Below are 26,586 nucleotides of genomic sequence, written 5' to 3'. Positions count from 1 at the left end.
TTCCAGATAGAGGCTTGTATCCAAAATCTGACAGTGTCTATGACCATCGCAAACATCAAGTGATAAGTTCTTGGTACAACAATGTAATGCTATGTAAACGTAAAGCTTTGGACAGTGTAGGTAGTGCCTTCTTGTGCATGAACAAAACCAAGATCAGAAAACCTGAAACTTACCCAGTGAGTGCATACATCTCTTCTGTCTTTATAAATACCTTCTGAATTCTATACATTAGTAAAATAAACTTAAAACATCTGTTATTAGTGTGGTTAGTGTGTGTGGCTGTGTGTGCATGAACAACAAAACCAAAATCAGAAAACCTGAAACTTACCCAGTGAGTGCATACATCTCTTCCGTCTTTATAAATACCTTTTGAATTCTATACATCAGTAAAATAAACTTAAAACATCTGTTATTTGTGTGGTTAGTGGTTGCTTCACTTGTAAAATTATAGTGAGAAATGTCTGTCTTAAGAGTTGACAGAATCACCCTCAAAAACCCAAAATTTATTGAGCAGAGACAAAAACAATATGCAAGAAACAGACAACAGCTTTCACCTGAATAAAAATGTTAACGTTTCTTATTTACAAAGTCTATAACTGAATGAGTATGGGGGGGTTTGCACATGCAGTTACAAACGCACTGGGGAGAAAGCACCTCTCATTTTGCAATAGTGTCAGAATTCCATAAAATGCAGTAAGTAGCTCAACATCAGATACAACAAGCTTTTACCCGTACAGCCACGGTTACTCTCCGACATGACCTGGTCCCCACATTACACATACACACAAAAGAAAGAAACACTTCCGGCATAATTAGGCCCAAAGAGAGGAAAGCGATGCCTCAAGGTAGGGCAGTCAGCAAGACTGGACAAAAGCCTTTACAATTCAGTGTGAGGGACAGGGCAAAGTACTCTTTGAGAGGAGTTACACACATGTCTGTGTTTTAATCAGCAAGGCAGTGGTGTCTGTACACACATCTCTCCATATCGTTTCACATCAACGTTAGCAACTTGACTGCAAGGGTCTCCACAGGGTTTCTGAAAGGAAACACAGGTGATAAAAAGAGGCCTTTGGTTCCCATGACTGTGTCAACTACTTTCATTGATTTGTACTTCCAGTCCAAATCCATACATGAGACACCAACAAAGCATCCAGTTAACCCGTGACTGCATGTTCCTTTAAGACTGTGTGCTTAAGACTGTGGCTATGCTGGGGGGGCAAAGAGCAGACTTAAGTGGTATGGTCAGGCTGGTAAAGCGTGGTACTCCAGGTCACCGATGTAGAGCTGGGGGTTAGGTGAGGCAGCAAAATTCCTACAGATAGTGACAACTTCCAGTTTAACATCCGCACTGTAAATATTTACATATATTCAGAATTTTTTAAAAAATTAAAAAAAAAAAAAAAAAAAAAAAAACAAACAAACAAATCACAGCGATTTCTGCACATGATCAGGTGAAGTCAAGAATCCGGTAAATGCAATAAATGAAAGCCAGATGTAAACACATGTCAATTCCAGCGGTCACACTACAGTGGTAGTTGATTTTCTCAAAGCACAGCCTAGTCAGAGACTGTCTTGCCTGTAAAGTGGAGCTCCTGGTGCCTTTATTCCTGCATCCTTTAACACTGTGTTTAACCTGAATTTCTTCAGTAGCTTTGTACCTGTGTAAATGGATAACATGTAAAAATGAAAAATGTATGCTACAGAACTTGACCTCAATCAGGTCAACATACGCTATGAGAACCAATACTAATGCTCTGCTAATAAAGTGAATCGAATGGCCTGCAATATTGTATGATTAAAAAGGGTGAATTCATCTGGACAGTTGCCTTTGTCCAGTGAAAGATTTTAAATTCATCAGGCCTCAGCATTTTCTCAGGACTTCTAAACACTCCTAACTGACAGTCCTTCACTCTACATTTTCTCTATGATGTCTGTATGATGTGCTCATCTCTGAGCCCCACACTAACACACGACACAAGCGGCTTGATTACAACCCTATCTCCTTCTGTAAAAAAGGAAAATAAAATTCCACTGTCAATGCTGAAATTGCTTAGAGTGGCAAATCATTCTAGTGCTGTACTATTATTTGACAAAATCTAACTGATTCTTCTTGCATGAGACATACAGGGAAAAGGGACAGGCATTGACCACAGACAAGAGTCCATTCGCTGAACCTAGGTATGTACAAACAAAAATATAATCAAAAATAAACTACAGAGCAAATGTGCTCGTGTGACCTTTGACCTTTGTAAATTAATAGAGACTAACGTACTGCTGCGTTGGGTGGGTACAGATTACCATAAGGGGATCTACAGCAACAGCCGGTTCTTTAGTTTCAGCCCACACAGCCGATTTAAAAGAATGGCTATTTCTGTGGACAACCAGAGGGTCAGCAGCATCTGCCTGTCAGCGTGTCACTCTGAAGTCCTTCACTGCTTCAGTAAGGCTTTGCGGGGGGAACATCCAACTCAAGCAAAAAAAAAAAAAAAAAACTGTAGTTAGCGCTCACGGAGCTCAGAGACTACAAGGCATCCATGTGGCACATTATCTATCACAGAATAGCTACAGGTTGCAGGACCGCCTGTCTGGTTATAAGACTGACTGACAATTACACTGACTGTCTATAGGACTGACTCATTTTCAACTATTACACTGACTGACAATGGCTTAACTGGCCACGGGACTGACTGAGTGGCTGACTATCCCACTGACTGACTGACACGACAATTGCTGGCATTTTTTTCTCTAGGCTTCTAAAAAGGCGCAAAAAAGTCTTGTGAACTTCAGTGCAACAACTTCCCATTCAATTCCCCCCACCCACACCACCAGTGCTAACAAGCAAAGCAAGTCATCAGCATTGCATTCACTCTGACTTGTGCTTTATACATCACTCATCATTTTACCATACACTTGGTTTCTCTAGCTTATTAACATAAGTGCATTAAACACAGTGGGCTTTTCCAGAGCTGTCATAATATGTCCACAGAGAGTGAGCGAAAGAGGGAGCGAGTGAGTGTACTTGGAGGTGTCGTGTCAATGGCAAACTAGTAAAATCGACCTGACAATATGCCCTTCCAGATTTCTTGAATATGTGTATCTGTTACTGTCACATTTTTTTTACCAACTTATGTGATGTTTTGTTTTATATGTATCAATATGGCCCAGGTACATCTGAAGCGCAATTTTTTTTCCAGAAGACAGAGGTTTTGCAGAAGGCACTTTGAACTCTGCAGTCCAAACTGCGACACTCACAACTCCAAGAGAACACCCCTCTACACAGCTCTGCTTCACGTCTGCTACTCCACATTTATGCTCAGGATCTCTACATTCATATCTGTACCCTTACTGTGGTAAATAAAAAACAGCTTGATATTCCTTCTGGTAAATTATTTTATTTCTTCAGAACTTGTTCGGTTCAAGGACAGTTCCTACAAAGTACCTGATTTGGTTTGGGAAAGGGTCAAAATTCAGAAAATGACTACAAATTTAGCACCTGCAGCAGGAGACCCAAGACAAAGGAAGATCAACCTCATTGTTTTTCCAGGGTCAAACTGGCTTGACTGGCTGTATAAATTCTGCACAGGGTTCGACACTCATCGAACAACCCAACACCCTATCTGAAACGTGTGCAATCTTCCTCTGCCTGGTGCAGCGTTAACAGGCTTTCTGGAAAACAGACTTCCTTCTTTTTTTTTTTTTTTGTTTTTGACTGGATGCAACTTGGCATGTGACAGGCAGAGGGCGCCAGGCTCTCAGCTCTGCATTTCTCTGCTGACAGCATAATGACAACTCTGGGCCCCCCTGTGCTGTGGAGGGCGGTGAACGACTGGAGGCCGCACGTCTTTAGGAGGGCACGGGCCATGCCGTAAGCTGTGCGTGTCAAATGTGGGGAAGGGCAGGGGGTGATGTCAGGACATGGAAGGAACTGAGAACACCGGTACGAGAGAGAGAGAGACAGAGACAGAGAGAAGGAGAGACACCGCGCTGCTGAGGAGGATGACAACATCGCCACTGGGTGAGCAATGACCGAGAGGATGGGAATGGTGTGGCCAATGGGACTGGAGCTGGGACCATAGGGGGAGGCTGCGGGGAGGGAGGGGGTCTTTGCTCTCAGCTCCTCCGGGACTTTGAGTGCTGGATAAGCCACTGCAGTGTGATATCTGGGAAAAACAGAGACAGAACACAGCAGTCAGAGTCACAGAAACTGTAACAGTACACAAATAAAGTGCTCGCATACACAGGTCTCTCAAAAATAGACCTCATGTACACAGTACTGACACAGACATAGCGCACACATACATCCCAAGTACACAGCTCTCACCAAAACAGCACTCATACAAGAACTACACTCACAAACAGACAGTTCTCTCAAATGCAGCTCAAGCTTTGGCAGCGGCAGAGATGAAATATTTCTGTTTCTCAACAACAAAAATTCACTCATTTTTTATGAATGGTGTGGAATGATTATGAACTCTCAAAGGTACACCAACTATACAAACTCTGTCTGGGACCGTGCACTATTAATATATACACATCTCTTTTTCATGGGCTTTGTGACACAGTAAAGCTGAACTTATGACTCTAACATCTCTAAAATGAGGGGTTTTGTGATAGTACTGAATTTTTATTACTGAGCAAACCACCAACAAATGCTCAGCAATTTTCTAGTTTTAGTTAATGAATTGGTTAATGTGTATGGATTGTTCTGTGTAAGATCCTGTAAAGCCCAGGCCCTGAGACTCTCTGCCAGATGACTGTTTCTTGCTCACCTATGTTATCCTTCTCTTTACAGGAAATAGAGTAGCAGCAGATCTCTCTGTCCTGAATGGCTGCCAAGTTCCTGCAAAGAAAGAAAACGCACATGAATAAAGCACTCAGGGAGGGTGGATGTTGCCCGCAGACGCCAGAGGCGGATCTGTCCAGAAAGCTCTTTTTCCGTGGGCCTGACCACTTTGAATGGGGGCTGACCTATGCAGTGTGGTGTGCACCTCTCAACAGCCAGCTATCGTTTTCGCTTCCACAGCGATGACGACTATTCATTTGTAAAACCAGAGATGTTTTCACAGGATTTTTCAATGGGTTGGGCAAAGCAGCGCTAAGGAAGTGGACTGACATCCGTATTGGTGAAATGAAAGCAGAAAAGCAGGAAAACATAACCTGCATAACTGAGGCACAACAGCAGAGAGACACATTCCATCAAGGTGCTGACCGTAACCTGTTTTATGGAGACTCCAAAGAACAACCTCAACAATTTCATTGCTGCTCTGTGCCGGCCATAGGCAGCACAACAAAAAGAAGAGAAAAGCAAAATGTTGCTGAAAAGGAGTAATTATTGAGTGAACTGGAAATTAATTTCATAAAATTTAAAAATATCTGTACCACTTCACATCAAGCAGCACTCATACCTAAATATAACCACCATATCTAGGTACAGTGTAATTATTGAGTACATTAACTATTATATAGTACTTACACTCTTTAAACCTATTTGTGGTAATGTAAATGCATAGGGCCACTAATTCACGAGCAACCTTAATAATTGAACACGGCTATAATAACAACATCAATAACAATGACAATCCCTGAACAATGACAGTATTTTTCTATTTCTTCACAAGTGAACACCCCCAGTGCCCACTGATGGGTTAAAAATGCCCACTGGCAGACAGCCCCACCCAGGATGAGAAATGCCCTTCTAGTGTGTCTTCTACAAAACTGAGCCAACACCTAAATGGCAGGCCAGGGGACCAGTGCACTGCCACAGATCAGACAGCAGGCGGTAATTCAATTCTGCGAGCAAGGCCATCCGAGCGTGGCTTGAATATGGACATCACTGGATATAAAATGTCAAGGATGACGATGCCGCATAATCATTTCCTGGATGTTTTTCGTTAAAGAGCCCAGATCACATTAACATCATCATATGATCATAATATAAACATCGTTATTAGATATAGTTTAAAATTCCTGGTACAACACTGACATATAACAATATCTAGCTTACAGTTGTCTTGTTGAGGACGTCTTTTTTTCCACCAATGCATTCGAAAATGCAGTTTCAAAATGAGACTGTTTTTGAAAGGTCACTCCTGTCTTTCACATTTACTACCGCACTGAAACAAATCAGACCTCGGAGTCTCGCTGACTCGGGCTTGTGGCAGTGAACCTGTTGCACTGGAGACGAGTAACGGGAGAGAAGGGCTTCAAGAAGCCCATACCTGATGCAGCTACCATGTATCTGACACATTGGTTTGAATGAAACAAAGGTTTTTGCTCTCCACACTCCACTCTCTAACACTATGGTTAGCTCAATCAGTGAGTCACTGATGATATGACATCTGCACTTCAACCTATCATCAGATCTATCAGTGAGAAAATAGCATGTTACTCACATTTTTTCAATAAGCTGTTTCTCATCCAAAGCATTGGGAAGATCTCGCTTGTTTCCAAGCACTAGCACCTGAAGAAGAGGAGAAAGAAAACGTCAGATAAGCCCCCGTATCAGCAGAAGTGTAATGGCTTTTTCTCTCTGCGGTCCCGATCTCTCTTTCTATCTAATCGTATGACTCAGCTGCATCGTGGGGAGAAAAGCTGGGGATGAAAAGATGTGGAGATACATCGTTTTCCTTGACAGCTAATCTATAGGGCTTTGTTTGCTTTCTGCACCTGAGCTGTCATTGGATCTCTGCATTAAAAAGAGACAAAAAAGACAAAGTGCGCCCTCATTGGCCTCACTCAGAGTTCAAGCTGAACCATGTGAACAGTCAGACTGCTACCAATACCAGCTATTATTTCTGTCAAGCTCCATAAATACTGTATAAATTCAGTGCATCACTTCTGGAAAGAGGTGCAAAAATGTAATCACAATCTGGGTACAACGTCTGACAAGTAAATACAGGCCAAGCAGATTTATCTCTGAATTTACCCCTGTTTCATTGGCCACTTACAATACCTGAGAATGTAATGACAGCACCGAGGCAGTGGAGCTATTGCGCGCAGCCAAAGCCGCGTGTGAACCAATCAATGGTTTCCTCTGGTCTTTCGACTGGTTCATACGAGTCAGTGATTGACAGTACATGCCTGCTCAACCCTCCATGGGGCTCATTCCCTCATCACTACTGCACAATGCTGTTTCCTTCTGCTGCATTTCCAAGTGTCTGAGGTCACACTACACAGGAGGAGAGGTTTCATGAAAGCTCTGCTGACTTTGGCCCATGTATGAGACAACGCAGCCCACAAGCACAGATCAGACACAGGCAAACTCACCGGTATTCCTTGCAACTGCGGTTTGTCTAACAGATTGTGCAGCTCATTTCTAGAGGCTTCGATCTTTTCACGGTCTGCAGCGTCCACCATGTAACTGTAAGTAAACACAGTTAAATGGAGGTTCAAATCACCACAAAGAACAATAGCATTACTGTACCACTCAAAGATGAAGGGCTGTTTCACACAGTGTGATTAACCTTGTCCCTTTAATTCAGCTGCACAAATCAGACCCAAATCTGAGCTAATCAAGGTCTGTGAAAGAGCATAGACTGACTTGCATGATAAGTATATTTGCGTACTAAGTGGCACAGCGGAAAAATACACAACCAACAGCATTAACATAATCAAACTAGTTTACAAGAAAAAAACTTTGTTTTTTTCACACTTGCCATAGACATTTTGAGTGGGGAAAAAATGGCTGTGTGAATTTAAATGTGGCCTTTTACTGATTTTTCCAAATGACTATGATAAAGACAGGTGCTACCCACCTTAAGTCAACTGTCTTACTGCACAAGCTGGGGGAATAACATCCTTATGCAAGGACAATAAAGTAATGTAACCTGATATGAATCTAATCTGTCTGATGTAAAGGTCAGACTGTTGAGTTCTCATCATGATGCTCAATTCATAGTCCAAGCAATCAAGTGCTTTCCTTTCATCAGTCCCACACTGGAATCAGTGATGGGACAGTGAGGCTTCATGATCCCCACGATGGGTGGAACCACCATGTGCTGCCAATCACCAACTCGTATGAGCCAATCAAAAGAAGTTGCTCTTCACACAAGACTACGATTGGTTGAAACTGGTGGATCACAGACAGCACGCAATGGCTCCGCCCATACTGGTGTCCATGAAGCCTCTTCGGTGGCTTTGGCTGCACTTACACGATAGCATTGACTCCACGACAGTAGCGCTCCCACATGCTGCGGAATCGTGGCTGCCCCCCTATGTCCCAGATCTGCAGGATAAAATAAAACAGTCTGTCACTGACCAGATCCAACACAGGGAAAAAGTGCTACACAACCACATGTTACTGCCACTCATGAGTGACATCATCAGCTTGTGAAGAAAAAGGAATATCACAAGATATTGTGCTACTTATATCAGCTAGCAAATCTCAGCCAAGCCAAGTTAGTTTTAGTGTCCTCCACTAGATGGCACTCATGGCTGAAATTATTATGAGGAGCTATTAGAGAAGGGAGAACATTAGATTCATGCATATATACATATATACTGTGTTCACAAATGTGAAACTAAAACCAAAAAGGGACGTCCTTAACACACTCAAGGACATCACTACAACAATAAAGAACTCATAAATGACTTTGCTGTACATGTTAAGGCACTGCCAGGTAATCTGAGTCATATCAGATCTCCAGCTGAAGACTGCAATGCATGAGGCCACAACAGGTTATGATTATTTCTAACAGTTTCAATGAAAAGTGCATTTTTGAAAGTGCACATATCGAAAGATGAGAAGAAATAAGCATAATAAAAGCATACGCACAATAAAATTGTAAAATGTAAAAGTATGTACTGTCTCTTCTAAAGTATATTCATGCTTTTTTTGCAATATTTTAAACCGATACAATGAGAAATTGGCTTCGTAGGTGCTTCAGGATGGTAAATGTGAATGGCATGTTGTGTCCTCCATCTTAAGATCTTGTGGTGGTTGCAGCTGACAGGAGGCTAATTAAACACACATTTTTGATCATAAAAAAAAGATAAAAAAAAACTCTGGGTGGCATCAGAACCACTGTACAAACAGAGCTGCTGCACTGTCCGTTCCTGCAATTCTGCATCACATTGTTCATGGCTATACTCTTTCATATTTCATACTTCATATATGAAGTACATTTATAGTCATATTTAATTTGTGTTCAATTGCATCTCTTATGTAATCAGTGTTTGAGCAGCTAATAAATGACACTACTCAGAAAAGTGGCTCTGTTATTTCATGAAGCAGCACTGAGAAGCACATTTGCTGCCATGCTGGAAATGTTCTGCACTGGACATTCAGTTCAACAGCATTTCTACTGAAAAATGCTTTATGCAACCGTTTTGTGTATTTAATGCATCTCTGGATAAAAAAGGCTGCTTCTAGACTGAGCAAGACATACTTCAGTCATTGGCTGTTCCAAAATGCAGGGGCGGAGTCAGTGATAGAATAGTGAGGCATCATGAGCCTCTGATAGTCCATTCTTACAGGCAGAGGTGGAGTCACAGTGCACCATGTCAGTCACAGCTGATAGGGTGCTCCTACATGCAAGGGTGGAGCCACAGTGCACCATGCAAACACAGGTGACGGAATGCTCTTGCAGGAAGGAAAGTGGTACCTTTATGGTGACGTTGCCCTTGGTGACCTTGCGCATGTTGAAGCCCACTGTAGGGATCATGTCCTCGCTGAACTGGCCCGACTGAAAGAGCAGAGCAAAAACACTATCAAATTAATGATTAACGAGGCAGTGTAGCGTAGTGGTTACGTAGCAGGGCTCATGACCAAAAGGTTGCCGGCTCGATTCCCCACTGGGGCACTGCTGTTGTACCCTTGGGCAAGGTACTTAACCCCAAACTGCCTTAGTAAATATCCAGATGTATAAATGGATAACATTGTAACTGATGTAAGACGCTCTGGGTAAGAGTGTCTGCTAAATGCCAATAATGTAATGTAGAGGCGGAAACTGCCACTGTTAGCCACGCAGTTAACTCTGCTGACAGAGCAAAAGAAACATACATGCGTGCACAGACACATACAGGCATAAATGTGAACACATACACACACATACATGGGTACTTTGGCATACATGCACAGGTTTACACACACACACAAACACACTTTGCAGCCTCCTGATTAAAAAAAAAACAACAACAAAAAACATAAGTGTAGCATGCTAAAATTACTGTGCTAACATCAGCTGACCTTGCTGAAGTTTAAAAATTCTTATGAGTTTGTAAGAGCTCAAAATAGATGGGTCATTAAATAACAGACTGGCTAACTGAACACATCTTGAGACAAGGGTTGCGAAAGAAGCACATGTGCTTACAAATCAAAAATAAAAAACACGGCAACAGCCAGAAAAGGTACCAGCACTGAGAGGCACCAGTCATTAAATGTGAATGTGAATTAGATGTGAATTTTTACATCTGCATTAACATGCGTCTACTGCGCGCCAGACTCACTTTCTCTATATGACACACACTAATAGCAGGACTCTGTATGTGAGCCACAATGCTGTAATGAATAGAGCCATTATGAGGGAGAGGAAATCCGATTTGTGACCACAGCGCTGGTCATATGGGGGGGGGGGGGGGGGGGGGGTGCTGCAGGGTGGGGAGAGGACGTGATTAGACGGTCCCGCTCTTTTCCAGGGGAAACACTACCTCTCTGTATGAGTCAGCCCTTTCAGCACGGGGCACATGACTGTGGCCCAGTCACCTGACTGGAGCTAAGTGGAAAGGGGTGAGGCAGTCTTGTGACGTTCCAGCAGGGTTCCCCTCAGCAAGCCTTTCCGGCTCTACTGTGCTACCCCCCTGCACTCCACACCTAACTGGCACAAGCGCAGCAAGGAGACAAGACAATTGGGGGGGGGGGGGGGGGGGGGGGGTAATTCACAAATTAAATTCCAGCAGAGAGGGGTAGTGGTCAGAGCAGCAGTGTGGATCAGCAGTCAGAGCAGTAAACAGGGGTAGTGGTCAGAGCAGCAGTGTGGATCAGCAGTCAGAGCAGTAAACAGGGGTAGTGGTCAGAGCAGCAGTGTGGATCAGCAGTCAGAGCAGTAAAGAGGGGTAGTGGTCAGAGCAGCAGTGTGGATCAGCAGTCAGAGCAGTAAACAGGGGTAGTGGTCAGAGCAGCAGTACGGATCAACTGTCAGGACAGCTGACAGCAGCAGCATCCAGTAGAGCTCAGGGCAGCACGGTGTTCCAGGCTGAGCTATTTTGTTTTCATTTCCTCAACTGCTAATGGCGATTAGAAGAACATAAACGGCTGGTTTAGCAAGCATCATGGCCTGTTCTCATAAAGTCCATTAGTGTTAGACAAAAAATTAGTTGGGCCCTGAGAAAAGCTCTGAAGTCAGGATGCTCACAGGATTGGAAACCTGCTGCACTCTGCAAGAAGGCTCTGTATCCCCGCTTGCTCTGAGGAGCGGCTCTGTATCCCCCCCCCCCCCCCCCCCCCCGCCCTCACTGTAAAGAGCAGCTCCCTGCCCTGATCGCTTTCATAATTACTCACCACACATCCTGCATCCTGGCCCTTACCCCATGCACTCCAATCAACTAATTATGCACCCCTCGAGCCACATGCATTCCAGCCTATGACCCACTCCAGACCAGGCTCAGACTAAAGATAGATTAGAATTGAACAGAACTTTTATCAATTCCCAGGGGGCAACCAGGTCATCCCACAGACAGGGAATTTCACACAGAAAATGACAAAATGACATCATACATGTTAAGACAAACAAAGCAGGACGCCCATTTCATTCTACAAACATAAATCACCACTCCAGCATAACATTAGCATTTATGATACCAAATGTTTGAGCGCTACATGCCAGCTGTCAGCACATGCACAGATTAATAAATCAGATCATTCTGTAGCACAGCCTTAATAGAGTCATTACATTTATTTCTACAGACATCTGACAGCAAAAGCCAGAAATAAGAACCTACATTGTTACGTAAAGCATCTACACAGAGTAAACTGCCTGCTAAAAATGCTCTGCTATGTCATTAGCATGAGGTGGAGGAGATGAACTGGCTAACCTATTTTGAGTACAGTGAACATAACCCAAATGTGTTCATTACCTTTCAGAGGGAGGACAGCTGACATGCCTCAAACTCAACATGCTGTTCTTATCATCACTGCCTGATTCCTATGGCTTTTAAAATTTATTTTAAATCTAAATGCTTATCTGCAATGGGTTCAATAAACTGTAACTGCACAACCATAGACATTCTACATAATGACCAGATATAAAGCTGCATTCCTTCCATTCTCTGTACTTCCTGGTCTAGGAGGTTCCACTGCTGTCTGTGATGCAATGAATACTATGGATGTTCTGTTTTAGACCACACCCCTTCAAGAATGTTCATAATGACCCAGCAAATAAGAACAATTATAGCTTAAACACACAGAGCATTCCATATGAAGCACACTAAGCTGACTATCAACTGTAGCCAACATAGAATATCTGTGGCATATTTTTTCTTCTTTCAAAAAAAAATTATTCATCTACTTACAATTAAATGCAAACAAATATGTAATAAAAAATGAAATAACCATCCTATTACGATAAATTTTTAAAACTGAGTCACCATAAGCCAAACCAGGAAATAGGTAATGTGTCATAACTGTGTTCGAGGTACAGCAGTGACATTGCATAGACGACAGCTATCAGGAATATGTAAATCAGAAAGGTGAAAGGGCTGAAGTCAGACTGATAATGACCTTCCTGATTTATAAGTCAGGGGTTACGCAAATATGATTCTTCCTCATTATGCACTTGTAACATACATTCCTCCTGTCCAGTCAAAAGCCTCCTTGTGGGGGAAACTTCAGAGGCAATATCGATAGCATGGCTGGTGCCAGTACAACCTGCAGGCTTGAGTTTGATATCAGGAACATAAGGACAATATCTACAGACAGCAGTTCCTTTCACTGCACTGAATTTTATGAAACCATGCCAACATCGTGCTCTGGGGGGTCACAGAGCAGACCGTCAAGTTTTGAGACCTTACACTGCATCCTCTGCTTCATAGACAGCAATCAATTTCCTGCTAACACTACTGTAGCAACCTCAGCTGCCAATGTACGGGATGGTCCAATGCCCATAATGGTCATTATTACATTAAATTATCTATCTGCTCAGAAGGCGCTCTTATCCGGGGTAACTTACATGGCTTCCAATGGAACTGGGTGATTAGCCCTTCTCCTTGACACGGAATTGCACTGCTGACCTGCTGTGTCATCTCCTGTTTGCCCATCAAGCTCACCACAACAATCACAGCTTGCCCTAAAACAGGGTGAGGATGGACTCTCCTTGTTCAGAATGTGGACCTGGACATTGCGGCTGACCACACTATGCCAATCACCACCCTAGATTGACACGCTACAAGGGCAGATAATTGGCAAAAGCTACCTACAAAATCCAGTGAGATGGTCAAGCAGTTCACCTAAAAAAAAAAAAAAAATCACACTAGAAGACAGCATGCAGACCACAAATGGGGAAATCTGGGATGTTACGTAAACAGGATTCATGCTTACATCATATGACTTATCATTGATGTGTTAATGATAAACGGAAGATTTTCAAAAATTTTCCCCGTGCACCTTGAAGCATAAAGAGGATGCAACATGCAAAGCAATGTAATGTAAATGTGGACTTTTTCTGCAACTGCCAGGAGATAAAAAGGGTAGATGCAACCCTGTTTGATAGTCTCCAGAATGAACTCAGAAGACCGGAATAAACTTACTTCAGCTCCAAGAGGGCAATCGGTTTAGCTGCAGTTGGCAGAAGTTTGCCTAACTTAGAAAAAGCTGCCGTCACATCTTGAAACAAGGCAGAATTTCCTGCGGCCACCAGAAAAGCTGGGTTTCCTTTCCATGCAAGCGCGGTTTACAGTGTAGACGTTGCCTTTTACCTCTCTCACTCGAAAGAGCTGAGTCAACCCTTCTCCTTCACCACAGAGCAGGCAGAACGCAGCCATGAGGCTCTGAAAGATACTCCAAAGCTACAGATGTGCACAACCATATCATGAGCCTAGGGGATGCTCCAACCGACCGGGATTTCATTTACAGCCAACTCCTTATATGGTGTACACTCGAAACCACTGTGACATTTTGCATTAAAGCAGAATATGCACAAAACAGAAGTTAAGCAAAATCAGTGAGATTAGCTGCATACTCTGTAATAAAACAGAATGGACTACACAATTATTATATAAGCAATTATACAGAGCTGATTTTATTAAGGCTCAAGGGATCTGCAACAGTATGGCACCATTTTGCCTCTGCAGACATTGAAATGTTAGGCCCATGCTAACCTACCAGCTCAACTCAACTACCAGTCAACAATAACTTCTTCTGCCATTTTCTTGGGTCAAACTGAAACTTCTGCTTTTTCTTTTTAACTGAACAGGAAAAGTAGTTTAGCACATTTTGTGATAGCAGTGTGACTTATGAAATTGCTAGTGTGCTCAAAACAAATGCACCTCTAAAGTAAGTCAGCATTTAAAATCCCTTATGGGGGCCGGTAAAGGATGTCTTGGATGTTAGGCTAAATGGCAGATGGGGAGTGGCAGGACTTAACTGAAGTGAACACTGCAAGGCCTATGTTGTGAATGATATCAAATGCCACTTGAAAAAATTTGTGATAGTTTATACAAGCGCAGCATGAGGACTGACAATGACACATTGTGACTGTCTTTCTTAAGATGATGTCATACTCCAAGGAGGGGGCCACTGATATTTCTAAAAGCACACTGATCTACATCCGCTACAAGTCAGAAGGGTGTCTAGCATCACTGATCCAATGATGTAAAAGTCAAAATACTGTGAAAAGCCTAAAACATCAGATACGCACGAGACAGGAATCTCCACATCAGAAGCTAAAAGACTGACAGGCCTCACACTGCAGGAAGTGTGAGAGGACGGACAGACGTATCTCTTACTCTCTTACAAATTCAAATGGATGAGGGGCCACTCCCTGCCATATGGCAAAACCTGACATGTCCCTCAGCCAGGCTATAGTCCCTGGAAAGATCACACGAAGGCTGCAGCAAGCAATGATCCTTCTGACATGCTGTTGCAGACAGGAACAAGTGCCGCAGGAGTGCTTATGTCACCACAAAAGCAAAGGGTGTGGTCATTTTATCGTGACATATTCATGACTGTTCCACTCTCGTGTGTCTTAGCAGCAAACATAAGAACCAGCACGTTCAAAAGAAAGACGTTATTGAGCTGCTCAGCACAGGGCACAGAGCCCTTAACCCAGGTGGGGCAGCAGGATACCACAGTGGTTTAGGAGCAGGTCTGGAGTAGGTCAGTTTCATGCCCCCTCCCCAGACAGGGCTCTCCCACTGTGTCCTTGAGCAAGGCACTTCCTATGCATATAAAAAAATCTATAACTATTCCATAAGCTCTGATGAAAAAGTTAATCAACTCATTAAACACCTTAGAAACTACTGCATGACAGATGTAAGCACTGGAGTTTAAATGACACATCCCACTTACAAAGAAGCTGATAGCTGCTTCCGTAGAGCTAGTATAAGAATATTTCAAACCTTATGAATGATTAAGTGGATAATAAAGACAACGCAGGAAATGAGATTGACAATTCTGTTTTTATCCCGAATACAATCCTTTTGGTAATAAGTGACAACAGGGAGGTTTATAAACGTGCTCAGTTGTAAACAGAGGCAAATTTTCAAGGTCTTTGGCAGGACACAAATGAGGGTTGATGCACCTTTCCTCAACGTGCAAAAACGGACCATATGGAACAGTCACGTTTTTATAACAGGAAACAAGAGCAACGTAATCACCTGAGCGGCGCAGACAATACGGTGATATTGAAAAATAAATGATGTATCTTTTATTTTAATAATATACACACTTTACTAGATGAATAAGAACGACTAGAAAATGGGCAAATAAACTAATTACAAAATTCGGAAGGAACAAAACTAATGTGTGGGAAACGGACCGGTTTCATGATAACCAGTGGCGCAAAACACTGGCATCCAGCCGGGTGACGTAGCCAAAATGCTCTCGTGATGCTAAGCCTTCTTTCGCCTCTAATATCACTGTAACTGACTCATATTACTGTCAAAGTATAGCGGCATTTGTAATTTTCCACCAACAATTCAATGTTTCCCCCACTCACACCTACCACTGGTAACATAAGGTATGGTCCAATCTGTGACTGTTGGTTAGTCTGGAAAATACAGATAGCTAGCGGCCACAGTAAAGTTGGCTGCAACACTGCCATTAAATCTATGCAACAGCTTTTCCTGAGCAGCCAATTGTCCCAAACGCCAGGGAGATTGAGCTCGAACTTCAGTACGTTGTACGTTGCGTTACATGTTGATGGGAGGTGAAGTCCAGAGCTTGTTTAAACGCTATCATTAGGTAGTTAGCTAAGTGCTTCACGTCTACACCTTACCTCCTTCGTTACGAAATTCTGCGCAACGTTCTGTCCTGACACACACACACACACGCTAATGTCCCTACATAACACCCAACCCCCACCCACCAGGCACACACACACATACAGACACACAAAAGGGTATGAAAAGGAGGTCTCCGTATCGATTAGTTCATTTTCTCTTACCCACTTATGACTAACTACGACTTAGCTATAGCCCCTTTAGCTACAGCCAACGAAAATAAAAGTAACGTTACTTACGAATACATTGCTGAGGTCTGGTGTTAAAAATAAATGGCCCATTCAAGGGAGCTCCAGCTATCGAGCAGTATGGTTTCATGCCATTTAAACAACTGCTCTTTCTCTCAGCCCCTTGACCAGTGACACCTTTTTAAGTAAACAAACCACCTTAGCTAGTAAGCTAGCGATCAGGCGGCCTGTTAAAAAGGGAGCAAGATACGCCAGCGGGCGAGCTAACCAACATTAACGTTAGCTAACCAACTAAACAGACATCTAGCTAACTGGCTAGCTAGCGTAGTTAGAATTCACTCGTCTGATCAACAGAATTAACCGAAGCAAACAGACCGATTTGTTTACATTTTGAAACAGAAATTGTGAAGTACTCTCCTTAGCAATGACAGGGCGATCGAGCATGTGCTTTATTCACAATGTTAAAAAACAGCAGCTATCTAGCTAACTCACAGCTATCACGTTGACGAATGTGGTCTTCCCAGAATACTGAAGTCCCACCAGAGTTAGCTCCATCTCCTCCTTCCAAAAGAGGGACCTGAACCAGTCCAAAAGCCGGTTTATGAGCGCTAGCATCCTGAAATCGAGAGACAATCAGAGATAAACTAGGACAGAGTCTTGGTTCTGAAGATATCCACCAGCGGCTGATGTGCAAAGTGTCTACAGGAAGTGAGGGCTGTCATATGACTATGAAAGTGCACGGGGAGCTCGGTCAAAAGGGAAGAGAGGTGAGGTGGACAAGTTTGGTTTACTGGAACAGCGATCAACAGTTGGTACAACGACATCTGCTGGTGTCCGATTGTAAACAACAACTCGTGAAATATTCGATCACCTCAAAATGAAACCGCATAACCAGTTATAGCACGAGGAGTGGCGTTACATCCTGAATGTAGTTCGTGAAGTTTGCAGATTTCAATTCTAGAAGGGGATTTGCAGACTGTTTGCCAAAGGGTTCCATAGTGTAGTGGTTATCACGTCTGCTTTACACGCAGAAGGTCCTGGGTTCGAGCCCCAGTGGAACCATTTATTCTCTGTTTGGAGAACTCAACAGGAAAGAAAGAGAGCGTCCTCCACTGTCGCTTTGGAAAATATCCGATACAAGTCATTGAATACCAGGCACTGCTGTATGTTAATGCTCAAAATCCTTATCTTGTAGTATTTAATAATAAAAAAAACATATGACTTGTACAAGTGCAGAGTGCTTGTGCAAGTGCAGAGTACACTTCAGACATGGCTTATTAATTTGTCTTTCTTTACCTGTCATTTCTCTTGCCATAGCATGGAGACTTACTCATGTAACTGTAAATTGACAGGTGTCATTGAATGTTGGACATGAATTATATCAGGTGCTTTTTAAAAATCATTTCAGGTGGAGAGATTAATTGAGTTCTAATTAATTCAACACAATGGCAAAATATGATGATAACAAGGTACAATGAGATTGTAGAGTGGTAAGTGCAAGCCACACTTTACATACAAAGTTGCAAGAACATGAAATAGTATTACAGTTCATAATCACTGATAAAAAGTCTTAATACCTATAATTCCATAAAAGCTGATAAAGCCATAAAAATCCCCACTGTTCAATTTACAGAAAAAGTGCTGGTTCCTTGGTACAAGCTTAGAGTATCACACAGCAGATCAGAGTAAAATAAACCATGGCACCGTCCAATCAGATTGCTCACAGAAGGTGGTGAGAGACTCTGTTGCAGTAACAGCAGAGGGCAGCCCATCCCACTACTGAAGGGTGAGAGCTAAGAAAGAGTGGACCATCACTGAGCGGCCTTAGAGAGGACACGCAGACATCCAGGGCTGAGAAATGGAGACAGTGACATGAAGATAGGTGATGGGCTTGAGGGAAAGTAGGAGCAGTGTGTTAGAGGTCATGCACCAGTGGTTTTGAGTTACTTCGAATGGGTGCAGACTGCAACTAGTCCCCCTCTGTGGAAGAAGGGCAAAAGGGAAGCTCAGATGTATAAATACAGAGAGGAGAAAGTCACGTAGCCAATTTCTGAACGCTTGAGGCCAGTTCCTAGTGACAGGGGGGTTCATCTGGAGGAAGTCACAGTACATTATTCCAAGTGTGAGTGGCTATGTGTAGTCAGTGGTGAGAAAAGGCAGGACTGAATGAAAACTGATAAAAGGTCAGTTTGACTTTTTTTCATCCATGTCCACAGTAGAAGTTGATGAGTGAAAGTAAAGTTTATTGCACATAGGAAAAGTGTAGGAGAGCTTTTGGTAGTCTTCAGCTAACTTCCTTGAATGCACCTGGTCCAAACATTAGCAGGAAATTAAGGTGCTATTTGAGAATGGAACAGGGGTCAGATTTGAGCCTGACCAACCAAAAGGGTAAAAGTTTATTCAGATCAGTGATATGAACCAGCACAACTAACAAGTGTCCTTCCGGGGGCAAACTCAATTAATTATAAGGCCATTATCCCAGTCAATCTTAACCAGGGCTGGCTCCAGCTTCCATATTTGCAAAGGCTGTCTGTCTGTGTTTTCTGGTAGTAGCAGTGAAGGGAACTCATGCTATGGGCCCATGCATTTTTATCAGTTTACAGGACACCCTATGTGTAAAAAACATGAATGAATGAATGAATGAATTACTTACTTAATTAAGACAGTTCTTTTTCAATGTGTATTCTTTCATAACATAATAAAGGTACACTACAACACACTGATGATTGTTATGAGTATGATTATTACTAATGTTATTGGGATTTTGATGCTGATAAATACATTTAGCTATGTGCTGCAATTGTATTTTCCCAAAGAACCGAAGACCTTAGCACAGGCAAAAATAGTGACATCTTTGGCTTGGAGTCTGAAGTGCTGATAGAAACTGGCTGTGCAGACGAGGTTATTGGATGCTAGGGACTTGATGGACTGGATACCCAAAGAAAGAAACTTATACGGGAGTACTACTGGAAAAGATTTTCTTCTTCTGCTTCGTCTTCTCAATACTATTATTATTATCACCACCAGTAGCAATAGTCAGATAGCGTTATCGCTGCCTGTCAGTGGCTGTGGTGTTGCAAGTGTACACGAGCTGCTCAATCGCGAGATGGCAGTCAAGTGCCGTGTTACAAATTACGTCGCATTCTGCATCCGAAAACAGATGTCTATAGTAACATTAATCAAGTAAAAATCGAAATTATGAAAATTACATTAATTTACTTTAATATATTCACTACACGAAATATATAAATGCTTCATAAATGAAACGTACATACTCTTTTATCAAGATACCGTGTGTGGTTTGTGTGTGTGTGTGCGTAATTAGAAAAATGCATTCGACATTCGATGTTCTTCCTTCATACAAATCATTCATTTGTTATTTATTGTCATTATTTTCCGTTTGCTTTATTCGTCTATGGTTGCATAAATGACCTTACTGTCATCATCATAATTTTTACTGACACCACTCAGCATCGTCATTAGTATTTGAAAAACTGACAACGCATGTTCAAATGTATATTACACTAAAAGTCCACATAAGCAAAAACGTGAGGAAAAATCTGACTTCTGTTTTTAGGAATTTCAAGGCCACCACGGTCGACAGAAACTAGGATCTACTTCGAGGTTGTTTGCAGCGCTTCAAGGTAAGGTGAGGCTAACGGCACTCGTTTCCCATGCTTGCGGACAGCTGAGCTGTCTGACTACACCACGCCCTCTCCGTGAAGTTCATTGGCTGTGAAGAGAACGGGCCAATCACACACCCGCGGTGCTGAGAGAAGAACAGTGTGGCCATACATGTGACAAGAGGCGGTGAGGAAATCCGAAAAGATTAATCTATGAAACTGCCCCTCCTCTGCGGACGAATTTAGCAGTTAGACGTGTACTTGAACTCGTGTGAAAGAACTAAGTTGTACATTTGTCATTACTTACACACAGTTTATTCATTGAGATTATTAACCTCATAGACTATTGCTCAGCTCCGACAAAAAAGAATCAGCTACTATTGCTAGTAAACCTACTCTGCTGTGACTCGCAGGTTACTTTATGCAAATTCGTGGGTCTAAAGATACCGTTAAATTTCATGCATCGTAAACACAATGAATGAGCCAAGATAGCGTCAAAGGGGACCCTATGGAGTCTCAAGACACAACACCCACACCGGGAAACAGGAACAGTTATATAAACGCGTGATGCAGGGTTGCTACGATACATACTTCCTATTCCATCGAATCTCAAATGAAGGTTTTGGCATATCCTCCTTTAAATACAAATTACAATTCCTCTCTTGTCTACTTTGAGTAATTATATACTTATAAATTAATACGACAAGTTTCGTCGGGTCAATGCCTTACTCCTCTGGTATATGCCAAGTAGAAGACACGAGGGCACGCACCACCGTTAAAGCAGCAACAGTTAAATACTCTCAAAGGACTAACTTTGCAGTCACGGCTAAGAATGCAAATCACCCCCAGGGTGCAAAATTTAACGTAGGGGCTCAGTATGTAGCGTATGTGGCCATCACGTCACTTGAACTACCAAATTTCAAATTGATGTTGACCTAAAATACGTGACAAGGAAGTCCTTCGTGCGACTTAATATAACCTACATTCTCGTCGCGCAACCCAAACAATTATTCCAATGCACCTTCTTGGACGTTACACATCACCTGACTCTCAGCGTTGTTTCAGTTTCATTTTTTTCTCTCTTCTACAGGCTGATTTCTTCTTATTTGCATACTTTTGTCTCCACATGAAAGGAAATAGGATCACTACTCACACATGATATTGCATTGTAAGATTCATAAAGAAGTTGCTTCATAGAAAACGCGTGTAAAAATAACATAATGGTATTATTTAAGCGCCCGGTCTCCTATTTATTATGTACATAAAACTACAGTTAGCAAATCGTAATTATAAGGCTGTCAACCTTTTGTCATAGTTATATGTATGTACGTATGGTCTATATATGTGTATGTTTGTGTGTATATCTATGATATTTAAGTCATTATCCAGTAAGACGTTTATAAGACCATTTATATCTACAACAAAAGTGAACACTTACAGTATGTATATCTAGCATATTTAAAAACTCCCACAGGAATGAACTAGGGAGAGGTTTGTGGGGATAAATATAACAGTGCCTACTCTGAAATCCTATTTTGTTACCATCTCAATCCCACAGGCGCGACTGCTCTCTGTCTTATGTAAGTGTTATGTAAGAGTGTGTTATTGTTGTGCTGAGGAAGGTAAGGTTACTTTGCGCCTAAACATGCTACCGCTCTCAACCATGAATGAAGCGAACATGTTTTCCACAGGAAAAAAAATACTTTATTATTACACTTACATAATGTATATCAACATTTACTTTATAGACAAAATATGTACATCGAGCAAACTTCTGGTAGGTCCCAAAATTAAAATCCCAAGTACCTCTTCCTATACAAAATATACTAATATTCTGTTTAAAACATTACATTCACTTTTTCTCTCTGCTTTAGACTCCAGAATTTATTCAAATACAGTTAAACATCTGTTATAAGTTTGTCAGCTTTAACAAGTAAAGGCAACAGCATGAACATAGAACAGGCTTAACTTGACCAGAAGTGAACATGGAGAGTGACACAAACCAGCTCTAGTGCGGTGCTATGTACATGTTCTCTTGGCATACATTGAATGGCTGTCTAAAAAAAATCTCCTTCTAAATCATAACGGGTAATGCAGACTTCGTAGGTCATGTATCAAAAATAGAGATGTACAAGTAGTATAAAGAAAAATAATTACAATAGATTCCATTACCATTTTCTCACAAGGACACTACTTGACGAATGGTAATAGATTCAAAACTCAACACTACAATGCGTATGAATGGATCTCTCCACCATTATGCAAGTACACAATGGGTCAGGAGACACCAAATCTTAAAAAAAAAAAAAACTCAAAGATGCATTATTTTTGGGGTGGGGTGGGGAGGGGCAGGGGGCTAGTGGGTGCAATGGGAAGGGTGGTGCTATTCTGTGGGATGGCTCTGGCCAACCCTTTCAGACGCACAGCTAATGCTGTGAGAACGTCACAGGTTTATTTGGTGTGAACTGGTCAGAAAGGACGGTCTGTTTCCGTTTCAGCAGCTTGAGAGGCACGAGGCTCTGAGCCTCCTGTCACCAGTCTATAGCATGTAGAAACTTCAGAGGCAGCATCTACTGTTTTTTTGTCTTTGTTTTTTTTTTTTTTTTTACATTCAACCGAAGTGTGTGTGCAAAGGGCAGGTCCTGATTGTTGGGGGCTGTTTGTGCATCACATTCAGAGACATTACAATGACATTCAGCATAGGGGCAGCGGTGCTTTTCCCATTCTCAACCATATTCTCCTTAAAAGTCCCCTCACAATGGCCATCTTCACAGTGTCTCGCAGTGCAACACAGCAGGATCTCTGTCTCAGCATCCTCCAAGTTGTCTCTTTTTCAGGGTGTTGGGGGTGGAGAGATTGAGGGGGTTTGGAGGGGTGTGCAGCTGCGTGTTCCTGGAGGGGAGGGTGCAAGTTGAGGGGGGTGCTACCGCCACTGCTGTTGAGGGAAGGGGCTCCTCTTGCTCTTTCTTCCCCCTCAACAGCATCCAAATTCAGAGTGTGGGCTCTGAAAGAAAAAACGTTCTCAGTCTTTGGTTTCCAAGTTCAAGGGGGGAACTTGTTTTAATGCCTGGAGCAGAGCTGGTGAGTCCATGGGGGTCTGTGGGGTTGTGGGGGAACCCACCCGGGGAGACATCACAAGGGATGAGGGGTGTTTCTCTGGGGACAAGCCTGCACCAGACCCACCCATTCCTGGGTATAAGACCGGCAGACCTCCCGGGTACCAGCACTTCTCCAGCATGGGCAGGTAGGCAGCGGCGGCAGGGGGGATGAGGTAGAAGGGCATGCAGAGAGGTGGCTGGTGAGGGGAGAAGCTCATGTAGCCACCGGCACCACCAATCATCTCCCCGCCAGACAGCGACTCGTCCTCCGAGGACTCGACTCTCTGGCGCTTGGCCCGCGGCTCATCGTCCTCCTGCTTAATGCCGCCCGCCATCCTCTCGGCCAGCGCGTACTTGAGCTCGCTCTCCTTGCTGTAGAAAGCCTGCCGCGGGGCTTTGGAGTCCCGTTTCTCAAGCTCGCCCCCGTAGCCGCTGTCGGTGTCCGTGTCACTACCGCTCTGCTCGCCACTGCCGTGCGCGAAGGTCCTCTGAATCACGGGCACACAGTTCTTGCCGTGGACCTCGGCGCCCTTGGGCAACACCCCCGCCAACTTCTCCTTGCGCTCCGGCGCTTTGTGTGGGGGTTCTTCCACGTAGGGGCTGGCCGAGCCCTGCAACAGCTCCGTCGCCACCTTGTGCAGATGGTTGATCATGTGGGAGGGTGTCATGTCCCTCCCGCTCTCCTGATTGGCCAGGAACTGGAGAACCTCCTTGGCGCACATGTGGAAGCCAGAGCGGAACATCTCCTCGCTGCTTCCTGGGCTTGACGGGGACTGCTCACCTGTAAAGAGCAAATGCAGCTTTTAAACGAGGGAAAAGTGCACAACACTGGCATATTGACAAATTTATTCTGCAAAACAGCAAACTGACAAAATTTTGACCATTCTGATCTTCTACAGGTGAAAAGACTCCCGGCAGTTAGTGGGTGGAGATATAATTGAGTACGCTGATGCATATCATTGTGACAAAACTACCGGAGGAGGCGTTGCCAGTCAGGTTGCTCTTGACATTTGCAAGGCATAGAAGGATGTTTTGTTTGAAAAAAAAATTCTAGCTCCACCAATGCAATTCAAACCATTTACACATGTGCAAACTTTTAATTTGCATACACTATCTAGTGCGATAGAGTGGAACAATAGGAAAGTATAGGGAGTGGCTGAGCAGCTGCAGGTTAAATTAAGGCACGTTGAGTGCCAGGCAAGTACATGTTTCACTCACTGATTTGCATGCCATTCTGCAATGCGATGATTTTCTGCTGCTGTTGTTCCAGGAGGCTGGTCAGGGCTTTCACGTGTTTGAGGGTGAGCTCCAGCACCACCGCTTTCTCTAAATGCCCCAGCGTCTAAAACAGAAAGACCACCGATAAGCACATAGATCTCTTATGTAACATTCACAGCAGCTGAGCACAGGACAAATGTGATAGAGGGAGGATGGCAGCTTAGCTACATAAATGCAGCCTATTGTTCAAAGACAAGGCAATCCTACAACTTCACTTTTGTTATTATCCTTTAATGTCATGCATCAGCTTCAGTGCATGGACACACTGATATAGTATTTGAATTCTACAGATATTTATACAGAAATATGGCACACAAGTGTAAATAATTTTGTAATAACAAACAGAAAATTTAAAAGCTAATAAATGTGACATTTAATGACTAAACAGCAACAGATGTTTCCCCTTATAGCTGAAGAACCTTTTTTTTTCAATTCTACGCAACACCACTATTATTTCCATCATGTGGTTCATCTGTTCACTGACAATCTTCAGACTACCCAAAGTCAACAACCAGATGGCGCTTTAGACCTTTCTTTCGACAGAATATTTGACTTCATTCCAAACTTACTGTAAGTTTAAGGTGCTCCGGTAATAAATCCTTCAGTTGAGCAATGCACTCGTTTATTCTGTCACGTCGCTTCTTCTCAATTAGCCGATGGGGCAACTTGTAAGTTTCCTACATATAAAACGGTACAAAGTTTCAATTAAACACCAACTTGCTTAATATTCACCAGGGGAAAAAATGTGATGTCAACGGTCATTTATGCCTGTTCACTTAATTGCAAACCATTTTAAAAACAGTCATAAATGAGTTATGAATATTATACATTTAAATGAATACATATAAAAGTTATAGCAAAGTAACATAAAAATAAATCCCAATAAATGAAATAATTTCCGTACCTTACTGTCCTCTCCGCGTTTCATGCCTCTTCTAGGCTTATACACGTACATCGGAAAATCAATTCTATGCAGAAAAGAAAAAAAACATGTGTAATTAGTATACATGTAATACATAAAACTGTATGAATGCAATATGCTCACAACAGCATCACGATATCGGGTGTAAAAAGGCCGACATTTAGTTAGCGCCTATTCGCTGTTACTTACCCTTGCATGTCAGTGATCTCCAGCGACGGATGTTTTGCCATACATGGAGGTGGCTGCGCACTTGTAATCCTTTCCATCTTGTTTCTTTTTGAATCCCAGAAATAGACGATAAAACCGCGTTTGTTCCCACCGACTTATTTAAATGAAAACAAAAATAATATTATCTTAGTTGTGCTACAAATGTTCACCAAAATATGTCCTTGGAATAACGTTTTCTTTTCGCCCTCTGTCTATTTATTTTCAATGAATTGCCGTTATATTTGTTTTACTTTTTTATTTGCCCCGATATTATTTTTTCTCGAGCACTTGCGACACGCGACGATGTTGCCACCCTGCCATGCAAGACTTGTCGGTGATACTCCTGAAGCTGCAGCCCTTGTTAAGTGTATGAGTGTGGGTGGATTGAGCTACGTGTTAAATAAACCCTGTGACTACAGACACGTCTCTCGCTCAGAAACTGACCTACCTCCGTCACATGAGCCTCACGTGTTGGACAGCGCTTTCAGCTGAACTCGGACCAGCCCATTTTCTCTCGGTAAGGAGGATCCGCACGAGAACGTTCGTCGCTAGTCATTGGAGGTACCGTATCTCGTGTACCACCATGCTTTACAGCGGCTGCTAGTACATAGAACGACCCGGAGCGAAACGTGCAAGTCTACCGTGTTTACTAAGAAAAGTGGGACAGACTTTCTCTAAACATGAAACAGCAGCCCCAGTCTAATCCCAACGTTTCATGCAAGTGTTATCTAGTCAGTGGCACTATTATTATACGAATGTTTCTTGTTCTGAGAACACAATAGCGTACTCAACCATTATTTTCCCTGTAATTGCGCGATGCGTTTCGATGAATTTGTTAC

At 42.8% G+C, this 26,586-nt stretch overlaps 2 protein-coding genes and 1 non-coding gene across 3 annotated transcripts; 1 reads left to right on the top strand and 2 right to left on the bottom strand.

The window, feature by feature from the left end:
- Nucleotides 1-489: 489 nt before the first annotated feature.
- Nucleotides 490-17,309, bottom strand: arl8bb (ADP-ribosylation factor-like 8Bb). Its single transcript, XM_036531929.1, has 7 exons — nt 17,112-17,309; nt 9,603-9,683; nt 8,151-8,224; nt 7,267-7,360; nt 6,393-6,460; nt 4,770-4,840; nt 490-4,160 (listed from the first exon to the last, which is right to left on the bottom strand). Exons 1-7 carry the CDS (start codon nt 17,232-17,234, stop codon nt 4,111-4,113), a joined length of 561 nt encoding a protein of 186 aa, XP_036387822.1. The 5' UTR covers nt 17,235-17,309; the 3' UTR covers nt 490-4,110.
- Nucleotides 17,310-17,608: 299 nt separating this feature from the next.
- Nucleotides 17,609-17,681, top strand: trnav-uac. Its single transcript has one exon. It is a non-coding gene; the product is annotated as a tRNA-Val (tRNA).
- A 4,896-nt stretch (nt 17,682-22,577) lies between these two features.
- bhlhe40 (basic helix-loop-helix family, member e40) lies at nt 22,578-26,380 on the bottom strand. The gene is made up of 5 exons (XM_036531169.1): nt 25,730-26,380; nt 25,523-25,586; nt 25,188-25,295; nt 24,559-24,682; nt 22,578-24,121 (listed from the first exon to the last, which is right to left on the bottom strand). Exons 1-5 carry the CDS (start codon nt 25,804-25,806, stop codon nt 23,265-23,267), a joined length of 1,230 nt encoding a protein of 409 aa, XP_036387062.1. The 5' UTR covers nt 25,807-26,380; the 3' UTR covers nt 22,578-23,264.
- Between the last annotated feature and the right edge of the window lie 206 nt (nt 26,381-26,586).

Source organism: Megalops cyprinoides, chromosome 6 (assembly GCF_013368585.1).
Source record: "Megalops cyprinoides isolate fMegCyp1 chromosome 6, fMegCyp1.pri, whole genome shotgun sequence".
In the NCBI taxonomy this organism is placed as follows: domain Eukaryota; kingdom Metazoa; phylum Chordata; class Actinopteri; order Elopiformes; family Megalopidae; genus Megalops; species Megalops cyprinoides.
This window is presented reverse-complemented; position numbering and strand designations above follow the sequence as displayed.